Here is a 15,643-nt window from a genome sequence, read left to right as displayed (position 1 = left end):
AAAAAATCTTTGGGCCCACCTTTGTTAACATCAAACAAATGTATCTACTTTATATCAGCCTCTCTTTTACTAAGTTAAAGCAATTAATTAATTTTGCTAAGAGGTCAACACTATCCTGAGTTCTCTGAGGACAGAGATTTAGTGACAGAAATGGTCCATTAAACAGTAAGAATTCAAGCCAAAGTAAATAGTATTTCATATGGTAAGTATTCTAAACATTGAGGAGAGGATAACTGAAGAAATTAAAATGATTATTTAAGAATTCATGAAGGGGACAATAAGCACAAACAGAAATTAGGCAGGTTAAAAAAAAAAGAAAGGAGATATTTCAGTTGGAAGATAAAACAAACCATAAAAATAAAAATTAGAGTAACATGTTGTAACAATATTAATGTATTATCATTTAATAACTACACTGAAAATAATATTACTACTTTTCGTGATTTGGGCCTTTAAAAAGTCCTTCAAATATTTTCTGTGAATCACAAATGTGCTTGTTACCTTGAGAATGGCCATATTACTTACTTCTGTGAGATGTTTATGACCAAATAGAAACATGATAGAACAAAAGCAGAAAACAAAATGTCTCTTTTAACAAATTAATTTTCACTAGAACATGATAGTGTTAAAGAATCTAATAAAGAAGATACACTAATGGTCTTACTACTTATATATATGACTAATATGCAGATTTAAATGATTCCATTAATTAAAAAAAAAAAAAAAAAAGGCCATCAGTCCAATTCCGAAATTGTCTTGAGGTAATTTTTAAGTTCTCTGAGTCTCAAGAATATTATTCAGTTTATAAGGATGATTTCTAGTATTTTCCTCTAGAAGATACAAGTATTAAACTTAACAAAAAAGTATTTATTAAAAAGTGATTTTACTGTATGCCAAACATACCTCAATAAAATGGCTTAGTTAGGTTAAACAAAGTGGCTTTACTATTTTTCAATGTTTTATTAATCAAAGATACATATCAGAAATTTCAATCAACATAGCATAAATAACTAATATCTGCAAACTAAATGGATATAAATCCAGGTAAACCAAAGAATCTTGATGATTACTTAGCCTGTGCGGCATTATGGGGGAATATATTCTTTCTGTACAATTTTTGAAGACCTCTCTAACAACTTTCCCAAACACCTGAGTCTAGTAAGCCTAGATTAGAAACCAGAGGTAATCAGTTCATCATGTTGTTCCTTCTGTCTGACTCAAGTCAAACTGTCTGACATCTGTATTTCCTTCCACTCCCTTCATTTTCACTTCTGTTGACTTTGAATGGTTCTAATTGTTCATTTACTTGTCAGGACTTTTCTGAATGTGGTCTCCTATTAGAAAGGACAAATCTTTATTTTAGTTCTAGTTGTAAAAACATTTTCCATAGAAGTCCAGCCAGAAACTGTTTCAAACCTGACAACCATTTAACTGAAGTGTGACTGCTTCAAACCCTACTTTAAAATACTATTTTAAATCTTGGGTTCTCAGACATCAGACTGAACCAATTGAAAGGTTATCAGTTAATCTCTGGATGCCACCCTAATATTTCTGATCATCATCCAGATTTTCAAACTTCATGTCTCTGTTATTTCAAAAAGGCTACTGCTATGCAAAGGTCTCTTCTTGCCTGATTGTAATCAATCATCAATTGTAGGGAATTCTCTTAAAATCAGATCAATTTATCTGTATCATGTCTGAGTAGTTCATTATTCTCAAGCATTATAGGCAACAGTCAATCTTTAGAGACATCAGCTGAGACTGGAGATAGTTTTTTCCACATATAAATTTTTAATATTTACTATAATTTAATTGGTAACAAAAGCAGCTTAATTACAATCTAGATTCAGTGTTTACAAAAAATGTTTGAGTAGAAATAACTGATGAGATTTTACTGGGCAAAATAATTACCATAAAATATAAAAAAGTTAAAAGGAAACAGTCTACAAGGGCATTTATCTTCAAACAAGCATTTATTTTCAAAATAATTTATAAAATAAAGCAATAAATTTACTTGCATGTCTACTGTATAAAGTAAAATCTGTAAATATATTATCCAAAACACATTCTTTTGCTTTATCTCTACTGCAGAGCTCCCAGTTAATTATTGATTATTCATTTATCAACTTGGCGGTTTTAGAGGAATAATCCCAAGATAAGCTCTTCTATCACCAAAGTAATCCTAGGTCATATCAGAAAGAAAGCAGACATGCACACCTCCTCTAACTGATTTAGGCAAAAAGAAATATTGTCACTCAAAAAAAAAAAAAAAAAAAAAAAAAAAAAAAAAACCCCACACCATCATTCTAACAAAGGTGCTTTCTCCCCACTTATAGATAAGTAGATTAATTCATTTATTGTTTACTTGCCTCAAGAACCAAGGCCTTGGCTCAAAATAAGCTGCACCTTACCAATGGTTAAGAGTACTATTTGGTTAAAATTATGTAAGTGCAGTGTATCAAAAAAGATTAAATCAGAAGCAAATACATACACATTCTGAAATATACTTTATCCAAAAGATAAAGTTAAAAAGCGAAAGAAATAAATCTTGATATATAATTAAAATCTGGACCATTACATAAAACGTTCAAAGTTTAAAGAGAGGGAAGGAGACGGAAACCTACAAACAGGAATCATTTCTTCTTCCTTTACCCCAAATAAACATAAAATTATTTCCTATTATTAAAACTCAGCATAAAACATATATATTCCATATTTAATTTTAAAATGTTTAGAATATTTTTCCATGAATCTATTTATCTACATATTATTTTTCCAAAATTTTTTGCATAATCAATTATTTTCCAAAATCAATCCCATTCCAAAAGGATAAAATAAAGACTAAGAAAATGTCCAATAAACATATAATTGTAAACAGTTACACATGTTATTCTAATTTAGCAATTTTATAACATTATATGCAATTCTCCTATAGCTTTAATATGGATTTTGCTAAAGGAATGTACTGAAATCAACAAACTTCAAATAACCCCACACATAGTTTTGTGGACTCTAATTTCCTACTCTATTCAATATCCTCCCCTATGTAAAAATTAGTCTCCTGAAGATTTTCATGAGAAAGAAGATTAATAAATAAATTCAGAAAATCCTGTATAATTTGATTCCTCTTGGAGGTCCACAATGCTCATGAATATATTAAGGTCTGTGGAGTCCTGAGGAAAGGAAATCATCTTGCTTTATCTAGACTGGCTTTCACCACATGTATTTAACAACAAAACTTTTTCTTGGAGCCAACCCTTGAATTATTATTTCAGAGAATATATTTGAAGAAAATGGGCTTGTCTAATATTTCCAGAACCACCACATAACATTTTTGCACTAAGATTAGTAAAAGTACATCTATTTAGGTAATTTTGTATTTGCTCCTCTCATGCTGCCACTTTCAAATCTTCCAAATGGTAAACACTTTAAAAATCTTTCAAGACTACCTATAAGAAGAATTCTGTTTTATACTTACCTTTCTATAATGCTTGTCACTTTCACGATCTGTTGCTCTAAATGCCGTTTCTCCAGGTGAACCTTAAAAATATGCAATCCTTTAAATCCTTTAAATATGCAATCCTTTAAATTCATAGCCTAAGCTAAATTCCAAACTATGTCTCATTAATCAAAAAGTAAATTGATTTTAGAGCAACTCAGAGTCAAAGCATCAAATCACTTTTATTTTCATATAGAAAACTTCTAAAAATCACAGCACATATTTAACTTATTTAAAAACTATTTGGCTAAAAATTATAATAAAAAAAAATAAGGAAATCTTTGGTAAAGATTATTTTACATGAGAATACTTACAGTTCAGACAAATACCACTGTCATCAAGCCAAGTATATAATACAAAAACAAATTTAATATGTCAACCATGACAGGGCAGATGAGACAAACTAAAATTACTTTTCATTTCAATTATCAAAAATAATTATATGTTTCAAGAAAATATTTTGGCTAAGCAAATTTTAATAGGTTTAATCTTATACATACATATTTAGGAATTTTAGTTTTATTGCAAAATAATTACTTTATTCTTTGCACCTAAAGGATAATGAGTTTGCTTAATATATTTCTGGGGTTTTAAAATTCAGCATAAGCAGCATTATAATTTTGGTCCGCAACTTTATTTGCAACTAGTTTATTAGAAGCATTTAAAAGGCATGTTAAGGTCAGCAAAAATGTCTTTTTACACACCTAACAAGAGAAGTAGGTCAGAAGCTTCTATGACTTCACTAACCAATTTGTGACCTGTGAAAAATTAGCAGAAGGGGAAATAAAAATGTAAAATTTAATAGGAATGGCAAACAAAGGTGTCTGAGATCTCAGATTTACATCACAATAGGGTAGTAATTGGGCAAATATGCCAGGATTGGCCTTATAAATTCTACTTGTTATGGTCCGTGAAATTAAATTTTGTTTTAAAATCACCATATTGGCTTTAACCAATTATGAAAAGCAAATACATAGGAAGTCTCATCTACTTGTCAAGAAGTGGTGCTATGTTTTTCCCTCACTTACTAAAAGTCAAGCATAAATTTTCAGTTTATTGAGCTAGAAAAATATTCAAACCACTGTATAACAAAATTTAGAAGTTTACCATTTTCAGAAAACTTACTAAATATTTTAATTTAAAAGATGGAAATAAGCAAATACATGTATACATTTTTCTCTGTAGTCCTTAAATCTCTAAATTAGATCAAACGGGTCCTTTGTTACCTGTGGTGAAAAAGTCCTTCAATAAGCTGAGGCTTTCAACAATCTTGTCAATGTCTGGTGCTAACTTTGCAAGGTCTTCTGAATTAGGAAGGGCTTTTCTAATTTTCTCTGAAGAAAACCAAAACACATAAATAGTCATCAACTGTCTCAAGAATATGACAGCTATTAATCTAAGGGCTATAAAAGTATTAATTTTCTTAATTCTCAAAGGAACTCTACAAAATTGCTACTATTGTCAACTCCATTTACAGATGAGATAATGGGGCATACAACAAGGAAGTAGGGGAGCCTGGGTTCAAGCCCAGGCAGGTTTGCTTTGGAATATAGGTTCTCTGGCCAATGTAGTGGGAGTAGCAAATGTATTATGTTGAAAAGTACCCCCCATGAATATTAGAAAAACAATTTGAAAGTGTGCTTTTCCAAAAATGCCTAGTCAACATATAACAGTTTTATTTTTAAGAAGTGCTGTGAACGAGTGCTTACAGAGATTAAAATTCCAACTCCATTTACAACTAAGACAAGAAATTAAGACAATGTCTTAAAAAGGAACTGAGGAAAAGAATTCAATAAAAATATTTTTTAAATCACCATGAGTTACTGATAATAGCTGATAAATATATTTTTTTCTCATCTACTTATTAAAAAGGGGAGAGGCAGTATCTGATTAGGAGGAGAAATCATTCTGAATACTGACAGACTTTTAAGGAACATGGCTAAAAGCAGAAAAGTTGTGTGGCAGAATGGAAATGCTGACAAAATGTGTTAAGTAGAAAAAACAAAAAGTACATGTCCTTATGACTGTATAATTTTTAAAAAGAAACTAAAATTCTAACCACATACAAATAAGTACAGTTAAAAGAAAATGTTTTCTATAAGGATGGTGGCAGCTGTGTTAAAGTGATGGACTACTAAATACTTTTTTTTTTTTAAAGAGAATATTTATTTTTAGTTTTCGGCGGACACAACATCTTTGTTTGTATGTGGTGCTGAGGATCGAACCCGGGCCGCACGCATGCTAGGCGAGCGCGCTACCACTTGAGCCACATCCCCAGCCCTAAATACTTTTTCATACAACTTTTTTCTTTGATATTCTATTGTTTTTATTGTTAAAAGAAAACTACTACATATTAAGACTCAAAACTTAAGAAACTACCTCAATAAACTATTTCTCTTTCCTAAAGAAATAACCATAAAAAATATTTTAATGTTAATGATACGAACCAATATCAATATACTCATCAATTTCCCATACAATGTCAGGCACAATCCATTTATAATCACTAAGGTCTGGTATCATATCTTTCCACTGATCAAAAGTCTAAAAGATAAGAAAGCATGTTAATCAGATTTTCTAAATACCATATAAAAAATGTAAAGAACAGTTATTTCAATTAAAACACATAAATCTATAAAGACCAATGTATTGTATAATGTACTAAGCTTTGAGAAACAAATTTACATGGCTTTAGCTCTTCTAAAAACAAATCAGTAGGCAAGCATACAAAACATGTAAATACTCCTCTACCAAATATAGAAAATAAAAAATTCAAAATATGTAACTATTTTAAGCTGACTTCATATTGGCATTAAACAACACCATGGAGAGCAGCAGGAAGATATATCAGGAGACTGGACACCTTCTCTCTGAACCCAGAGCTGCCAAGAAATGGCCCTGTGAGCAAGCTACCTAACTTTCCCATCTAGGCTCAATATCAAACCTATATTTCTCACTCTCAGCTCAGGGACTTTCCTCTAGGCTTTTTTATCTCCTATAATTATAACTAAGATTCAGAAGGTACATTCCTTTTAGCATCATTAAAACAACCTGTTACATGGTAAAGACACACAATAAATGTTTACATCAATTACACTTAACCACACTAAAAAAAATGACTTAAAACTACAAAAACTCAAACTAATCATACTGGAATAATTGGAAAACCAGTAGGAAAGTTAAACTTACCTTTTTAGCTGTATAGCCACCTCCAACAGCAGATCCCAGTATAAGATATCGAAGTTTTAAGAGCCTTGCAGCTAACCGTGCTGGCCAAAAATTCCTGCAGGGCTGGTAGCCATATTTAATTGGAGAAAGTTTCAATTTACGTAAAGGAAGGTTTGTTAGAGAAGAGAACTGTTGAAATGATGTCCTTAATTGGGGTCTTTGAAACTTTAAGATAGGATAATGTGAACAATAAATACTTCGTGAAACAAGATGCAGTTTTTGGAGTGGTAAGCTTCCTTTTATTCCAGAGTTATGTTTCACCAAGGATTGGCAGACTTCACTGAAACAAAAAAGTACAGGGGTGGTAATGGCACAAAGGAAATAATATAACAAAGCAATATTATAAAGAAGAGACACATGCACATGTGACCAACCACAACGAGTCATACAACTGTTGATATTTATTTATTTATGTTGATATTTATTTATTTATGTTATTTATGTTGATATTTATTTTGTTGAAGACAAAAATGCATGCAAAGTTTTGCTTTTAAGCACAAAAACTGTGGCAGTTTAAAAAAGTTATTCTTTTATCTATGTTTCCCAATTCTAAAATAGCCCAGGGAAGGGTATTTTAAAAAATTATTCAGTCCCACCTAGGAACCTGGCCCCCAGAAAAACGAAAGTAGCAAAAAAGCCACCCCAATCTCCAAAAGAGAACAGAACCTACATGTACATGTTAACTATATGAGCTCTACCCTACTCTCCATCCAGAAGAGAATGAAAGGCTACCAACAAGAACCACATGCCTGAGCTTAACACACATTCATAGTTGCTTACAAATGATCCGAGCCCAATTTTAAGTAGCTTTAAAATATTAATTCATTTAACTACATGGAACGTGAAACTTCTCAAGAAAAAGAAATTATGGAACATAAAAACAATGTTGTAAAGGATAATAGAAGGAAAGTAGAATCTTAGCCAGACATCATGCCAGATGCCAGTCATTCCCCCCGCCCCCCGTTTTGGATATCAGGGATTGAACTCAAGGGCCCTTGACCACTGAGCCACATCTCCAGCCCTTTTTAGTATTTTACTTAGAGACAGGGTCTCACTGAGTTGAATAGTGCCTTGCTACGTTGCTGAATCTGGTTTTGAACTCACCATCCTCCTGTCTCAGCTTCCCCAGCCACTGGGATTACAGGCCTGCGCCACCATGCCAGTCATTTTTACAAATAATACTTAGTGCTGGGTAACTCTTAGAAAAACCCAGTAAGCCAAGTACCTTCTTTCACAAATTTGCTTTTTAAAACTATGTCTTGCTTAAGGTAGAATGAGTAGTAAATGGTGGAAAAGGATTGAAAGTAGGTTCAGCCCGACAATAAAGCCCAAATTCTTTCCACAACAGACACTGGTAAGCAAGAATGTGAAAAGCAGTAGATGCATAGATGCCCCAGATAGGAGGCTGCGATAACATTTTTTTTGGGGGGGAGAACATGTAAATTTTTTAGGGTGTGGTATGAATTTTCAGGAAGAAAATGTTATTACATTTAGGTATTGGTACACTTTAGCTCAGAATCATTAAAAATATGTGTTTCACCATTATATAATATGGAAATCAGTCTTATTTTCCTGTATGGGTGAAGATTATATATAGTATTGTCCTTGTGAGAGAGAATGAGTGCCTCCACTGGTTCCTCTTTGTACCCAGGGACTGAGACCTAGTCCTTCAGATCAGGGTGGTTTGGGGGAGTTACCTTGTGCTGTCAAATGAATCAGGTTCAGCCTTGCAAGTCAGGCATCTACCTGAATGCATAATGGCGATAGAGGGGAAGCATAGGAGGAATGGAGGAACTTTAGATAGGGCAAAGGGGTGGAAGGGGAAGGGAGGGGGCAAGGGGGTAGGAATGATGGTGGAATGAGTTAGATATCATTACCCTAAGTACATGTATAAAGACACGAATGGTGTGAAAATACTTTGTGTACAATCAGTGACTTGAAAAATTGTTCTCTATATGTGTAATATGAAATGAATTGCATTCTGCCATCATGTGTAACAAATTAGAATAAATAATAAAAAATTCAAATTTAAAAAATATATAATCTGGGAAATTGAGATGTGTTTATTAGTGACTCACAGGCCATGGCTAACCTATATCACAAATAACTTTAAGAGAATGCAACAGTGACCAGAAAATGACCTCTACTTTACTGTAATGCTAACATACCAACCAGGAATAAGTTGAGCCTAATTTTCATAGCCTATGGTGTATGCTAAAGCACTCTTTTAAGAATCACTCATGTGTAACCAAGGCAGTGACATTTTGAAGTATTTGCTGCCACCTCTGAAACTGTCAGGATGACAGAGTCTTGCTCTGATTCGAGATTCTATAGGAAATCTCAAACTCAGAAAAACTGAGGAAAAATAGAGTTTAATAGTAGGAGAAAATACATATTGCCAGATCAGGCACACTGCTTATTTGTAATTATACATGTAATTGTTACTTCTGATCACAAAAACTTTCTTTATAAAAGTTGGCAATCATTTTGTATTTTAAAAAATAAAAAAGCTCTGTCTCAAAATAAACCATAATTTCCACTGTCTTGTAAATATAAGTCCCTGTCTTCTTTTATCAATCAAGAGATTAAATTCTTCTGACATTAGACTCTGCATATCTATAAAGCAAAACCTCATCTTAGCTTCATATTGCTTCTACCCCAACAATCATTAACTATAAAAATTAAAGACAAAACAAATCCTTCAAATCAAAGGCATAGTTAAGTGGTACAAGAGTTAAGTTTCTGAGAAGAATTAGTCTAGACAGTAATTAAAGAAAGTATGATAACAGTGTTAGTTAAAAGTGTATCAGGAGGGAAGTGAAGAGGTGGCCTCATTTCAGTTGTACCCACTGCATCTACACCATCCTCTTCTTTCTTCCCATGTTAGATTACATCAAATGCTCCTCTTCCCATTGAAGGTAAATCCCTAAAAGGTATTCTTGCCCTATCCTTTCAGTTTCTCTCATCTTAATGAGGAAATCAAAACCTCCTAAACCAAACTACTTTATTAAAAGCTAAACCAACCTGGTTTTCACTTCTACCATTCAATGAAACAACTTTTACTTAGGACACCAAGACTTCCAAAGGGCATTTTCTCCTAGTTTTTTCAGCAATGTGAGACAATCTTAACACTTCCTCATTGTTGGAACTTCCTGTTACTTGGCAGTCTCTAATTTTACCCCTATTTAACTGGCCATTCCTTTTCAGTCTCTTCCTCAACTACCTTTTAAATGCTAGGAGTTTGTTTAAGTCTTAGATCCAACCTACTTCTCTTTTAACTTTCCCTAGGCAATCCTATCTACATCCACTTCCTCAATTACCATCACATACTCATGTTTCTCATACAAATAGGTAAGTTCCGGTTGCTTGTATCGAATTGCCTACTCAACGTCACCACTTAGGGATCAAAAAGGTACCTTAAATTCAATATGTCCAAAATCTTGGACATTGACATCTCTCCCATCCTCCTAAATCCTGACACTTCTACAGTATTTCCTATCTCTGAAAATGGTATAAGCAGCCATCTACTTAATTAGTCAGAGTTAAGGATCCCTTTTTGATACATATTTTTATCCTTACCATTACTAAAGCACTCTCCTGAACTCAAATCTGGTCATTATCATACACCTGCATCCATCTTTTAAATGGATCCCCTGCATTTAGAATAAAATCCAAACTGCTGGTCTATAATGCCCTCCATAGTATGGTCTCTGTCTCATTCACTTGCCTCAAAGCTCCACCCAGACTAATTTTCATCTAATTCTTCAATGTGCCATTCTCCTTCCCATCTTAAGACCATGAGACCCGCTATCTACTTGACTCTTGCTACTTACTGATCACAGTTTCACCTCCAGCATTCCCTCCCTTCCCCTGAGCCTTCATTATAATGTGAGTCCCCCTGCTACAGCTCTTTCTGTACTTTTCCTTCACAGCATTTATAAATAACTACATAATAATGTAGTTATTGGATTAATATTGGTCTCTACCAGTAAACTAAAATCTACCAGAAACAGCCTCTTGGCTGTTTACCACTATATTTCTATGGTCCTCACTGCCTCACAAAGATAGACACTCAATAACCTGCTGCATGAACACAGGTTATTGGAATAATTAAATTACAAAAAAACAGGCCAAAGAACCTAGCAAATGCTAGCAGAGTAAGCGCTCAATAACATCACTTCAACATAATTTGCACTAAACTTCACTACTGTATAACTCCTTAACCTTTGAAAAGTCATTTGCATTTCTTATAAAGGAGTTAATCCAAATATATACCCAACAAGATGAACTCCAGTACTGAGTTCATACCTAGGATGTTTTTGCTTTTCATTATTTTCTCACAAATTTCTAAAATTTCTATTTCGACAATGATGGCAATAATAACTATGGGTGAGAGATAGGGACAGGGATAGAGTATTCAAGTATTTCAGTTCAGTAATTACAAATGAAATGTTCATCAATTAGTTATCTGGAAGAGATAACAGACTTTATGCAAATCCTAATACTTAAAAAGACATCCTCAAGAATTACTTCTAGAGCTTCCAATTCAAAAGATAAATGTTCATACAGGAGGGGATTGCTTTTTACAACAAGATTCTCTTGAGATACAGTGGGAAAAAAAGAGAAGCAACTGAGATTTACTGAAGCACTAACTGTGGAGAAGGATGTATGGGTCACCCTCTAGTCCATTCCAATCCAGCCAAATGTTAGCTACACTAGTTGCCCCAAGGCTGAGAATCTGTCAGAGAAGAAGGGACGAGTTAAGTCCATGCATGCATGTATGTGGGAACTTCCCAGAGTGAGCCTCTAATAGTATTAGTATATGTAACAAGTTCAGGTCACCCCTTTACTCCCTAAAATGAAGCCTGCAAGTTGATATATCAGATATCTAAAACATAGTTTGTTCAAAGCTCTCTCATTCAGGGGTATCCTGCAATGGCATCTATACCAACTATTGCCCATCAGGTTTAAATATAATTTAGGTAACAGACTCTAGAAAACCAGCAACTCTTAAGATGAGGACTAAGATGTCATTATTAGTCCTGGAAAAAGAACAGATATGAAATCCTTATTAGGATTTTCAGGAAGATCTGTGAAAATATTACAGACATAAATAAGAGAATGTTGTTATTCAAAAACTATTTTTTAAAAATAGCAAAGAACATCAGAAAGCTTACTGAATTAAACATGCTTTTAAGAGTCAAAAAGAGCTTAAATACTAAAAAGGTAGTTCGTGGAGATTAAAGTTGCAATGGCCAATATATTTTAAAAAATCAAAACCAATAATGGAAAATAAATTAAGGAAATCCCCTAGAATGTTGAATAAAGAAAAAAATCAGGAAAACACTAGAGAAAAGTTAAGTGATATAAAGAAGAGATATGCAAAGAGGGTGAGAGGATGGGGTGAAAGCATCCACTAGGTTCTGGAAGAAAGTATCAAAGCTTCTGGCTGCAGTCTTTTTTTGTATACTATCCTTCAAGTTAAGATCAACTTATAATGTAAAGATATATATAAAATGTAGAGACACACACATACATAAAGATGAATGTGTAGTGTACATCCACATATTAGAGTACATGCATTTTTTTTAACAGATAAAGGATACAGACCATAATTTGGAAATCATGGACACACAGGATCAACTTAAGAGGACTAATAGTCATTTAAAAAGTGCCTAGAAAGAAAAGAACAGGATAAAAAGAAAGAAAATAAGGAAAAAAATTTCCCAAAACCAAAGGAAGATAATGGTCTATTTCACAAAAAGGCCCATTGAGTGCCAAGCCAGTTGGTGGTGAAAAAGGAAACCTATATCTGAACAAAAGCCCTGAGAAATTTGAGAGTATAAAGTGGAGATCCTAAAAACTTCCATGAAGGGAAAAAGAGACTGCTATATGCAAACAAAACTAAAAATCAAAAGTGATGCAAAATAGACTCCCTACTCCAAGAAGTCATCTACTTTCTTGCCTATCTATCTTCTCTTTTAAAACAACAATTGCAAATATATAGTTTTCATTAATTTTTCATAAATATTGCACCCAAATAAATGCTGGTCATTGGTCTTCTCACAAGTCCATGAGCATGTGTTTATATATGTATGTCAAAAATGTTTAGGTTCCCACCTGTTAAAAAGTAGGAATTTAACTGTACTCCTTCATAATATGCAAAGGAACTATTAGCAAAAGACAAATTCCACAGTTTAAGTTTTCTGACTTTCCACAGCTCCATTTCTTCTGGTAGCTAAAATGTGCTGTCATCACAGGACATTTTTAAGCCAAGACTCTATGGCATCCATAATAACTTTAGAAACAACTTAGTCCAACAACACCCAGTTAAATAAAGCAAATAGTACCAGTTATAAATTAGTTTGCCTTTAAATTCAATTTTGAAAATTTTTCCTACACATCTTAATTGCTCCAGAGTATGCTGTTTTTTGCAGTTTCTTCTTTTTTATTTAAATAGATGTTTCCCCATTAAATAATGAGAAGTAGAAATACGAAGTGTGCAAATAACTTACTTTGGTGCCAAGGACTGAACTTACTCAAAAATTAAAATTCTATAGGATTAAAAATAACTATGCAATTATTCTAATTGACTAACACTGTAAGTTCTGCATTTGCACTTCAGTTAACTTTCAAAAAAACGAATGGATTGTATTCCTTATAAACACTGTAAATTATCTACACCATTAAAAAAGTTCTGAGAAAAATTCAAGGCCGGTGTTTAGAGGTGGAGTTAAGAGGAAAACTTTTAGAGATGGAAAACTAATATTTTTTTTCAATCTTGCTTGATGCATATTCCTTCCTATTAAATGCCTTCAACAATAAGTATGAAAGTTATCTAAGGTTATTAGAACAAATTATATAAAAAAGATAAAATCAATTAATATGCTTAGTATGCATATAGTAATCCACAAAAATGAAAAGATTTCTATGATTTCCTATGTAGGAGTTAAACAGGCCAGAACAACAATGACTGTATAATTTGAAAGGTAGCGCAACATTCGCTTCTTTTGCTTTAAAATGCAAGTCTCAAGTCTTTTCCTTAAACACTGTGAAAATGCTTCTTCGAAGATGGCATCTCTAAATACCATCTCTGACACCATGTGCGTCACTGTTCTAGATCTGACTCCCAACAGAGGGTTAGGCAAACAGGCAGAGGCCCTTTCGCCCTGCAGAAAAGCCTAAGAACTACAGGTGTAAATGTACACATGGCATGGAGATGGAAGCAAAGGCAATTAGGGAAAGCGCACAGAAGGCCATACATGGACAAAGCCAGAACAGACATGGAGAGAATTTGAAAAAGAAACAAGTGAAGGCAGAGATAACAGCGAGGTCACAAAAGTGTAAAGGACAGCGACAAAAGGACAACAGAGAAGGGCCATGACAGGCGTCCTGAGTCTTCAAGCTGGTCAGGGACGACGGTCGAAACCAAAGCCAGCCAGCTCCGCAGATAAGCCTAGTCAGAGCTCCTGTAACTCGGGTCCTCAAAAATATCCGGGAATTCTCCAACCGCCCTCGGCTTGAACAAGGCGTTCTCTGCACATTCTGGACGTAGTGATGGGACAATCCTGGCCCTGACATACCGGGGCCAGGTTGGAGCCCGCACTTACCAGGCCACGGCGACCCGACGCATTCGCCACATCTCTCCGGCGTAGAGGTCACCCAAGCGCCCAGACGGCCTCGCGGGAGCCCCCGTGTCAGCCCCAGTGCGGCTCTTGATCTAAGAATGACCCAGGAAGAGGCCTCTGTAACAAGGGCACTGAGAAGCCGCTGAGGCCCTCCCAATGGCGCATGGACTTCCGCAAGAGCCTGCCCGGCACCCGTATTCAGTCCGTCACTGAAACCACCACTCCGCCCATCCTAGGGAAGCAGCACGAACAGTCCGCGGGGCGTGACGCATGCGCCCACAGCCTGTAGGCGGGAGCCGTGTACTCGGCCTCTCCCCACATCCCCGCCCTGCCCTCGTACTTTCTGGGTTGAAAGGCTTGGAGAGGGAACGAGAGTGGGGCGTAGTAAAGGGCATGAAATCCGTGTTGGTAAATGCTCACTGTGGCAACCAATTAGTAAGTGTTGGGTATTAAGGAAAAATAAAGGAGCCCAGAGACTACAAAATGAATACAATAGAGTAATTGAATAGAATAATAAAAATTAGCAATTGCCCCTTCGCCCTACTTTTGTAGCCCTTCTTTGTTTAAAAGCACTTTCATATCCTTGAAACAATCTTGGGAAGCATGAGGAGGAATCATGAATAAGTTAAGTGAATTAGAATCTCTGAGATTTGAAGGGGACTCAGGTCATTAGGCCAGCTCTAGGTTTGAAATAAGAGTGTGTCATGTTTTTTTTGTCATGACTTTGTTCATTTATTATCTAGCTGGCTTTCACCTGAATTCTAATCCCACTAATTTGTTGAAATGGCCCTTGTCAAGGTTTCCAACAGTTCCATGTTGTTAGTGCTTAGTTACCTTGGAGCAACATCAGCTGGGCACTCTATGGTTAACCTGCATTTCTGTTTGGGCTTTCAGGACACCATATTCTCTTTTTCCTCCAAGAGCAACTAATTACTAGTCTCCTTTTGCTGTCTAAATTCTCTAACAAATTTCTCAATGTTGGAAAGTCCAGGATCTTGGACATTCTGATTCCCTTCCTTTATCTACTTTCTCTTCCTAGGTAATTTAAGTCCGTTGCTCTTTGAAAGTTTATATTTTATGAGAAAGTGTCCTGTGAAGGATTATGAAGCCAATTCGTGAAATTAACCAGGCTTCAAATTAAAGGGTTTTCTGCCCTGTCTTCATTTCAAGGGCAAATTCCCCTCACCCGTTCATGTACACAAAACATATAAAGAAAATTTCTTTCCCTTTGATTGTCAGAGTCATAAATCCAGATTCATCCACTCATAATCTTATCAAGCATAAACCC

General features: G+C 34.6%; 1 protein-coding gene across 1 annotated transcript in view; it reads right to left on the bottom strand.

The window, feature by feature from the left end:
* Positions 1-14,579, bottom strand: part of Opa1 (OPA1 mitochondrial dynamin like GTPase) — an 82,379-nt gene extending 67,800 nt beyond the window's left edge. The window contains exons 1-6 of the mRNA XM_015499894.2: positions 14,338-14,579; positions 6,689-7,007; positions 5,947-6,043; positions 4,726-4,833; positions 4,204-4,257; positions 3,479-3,540 (exon numbers count right to left, since the gene is read on the bottom strand). Of these exons, the coding sequence (XP_015355380.1) occupies positions 3,479-3,540; positions 4,204-4,257; positions 4,726-4,833; positions 5,947-6,043; positions 6,689-7,007; positions 14,338-14,369 (672 nt within the window). The 5' untranslated portion in view covers positions 14,370-14,579. The remainder of the gene's footprint in view (positions 1-3,478; positions 3,541-4,203; positions 4,258-4,725; positions 4,834-5,946; positions 6,044-6,688; positions 7,008-14,337) is intronic.
* Positions 14,580-15,643: the final 1,064 nt, after the last annotated feature.

Source organism: Marmota marmota, unplaced genomic scaffold (assembly GCF_001458135.2).
Source record: "Marmota marmota marmota unplaced genomic scaffold, marMar, whole genome shotgun sequence".
In the NCBI taxonomy this organism is placed as follows: Eukaryota; Metazoa; Chordata; class Mammalia; order Rodentia; family Sciuridae; genus Marmota; species Marmota marmota.
The sequence above is the reverse complement of the archived record's forward strand: the minus strand, read 5'-3'. Positions and strand labels throughout refer to the sequence as shown.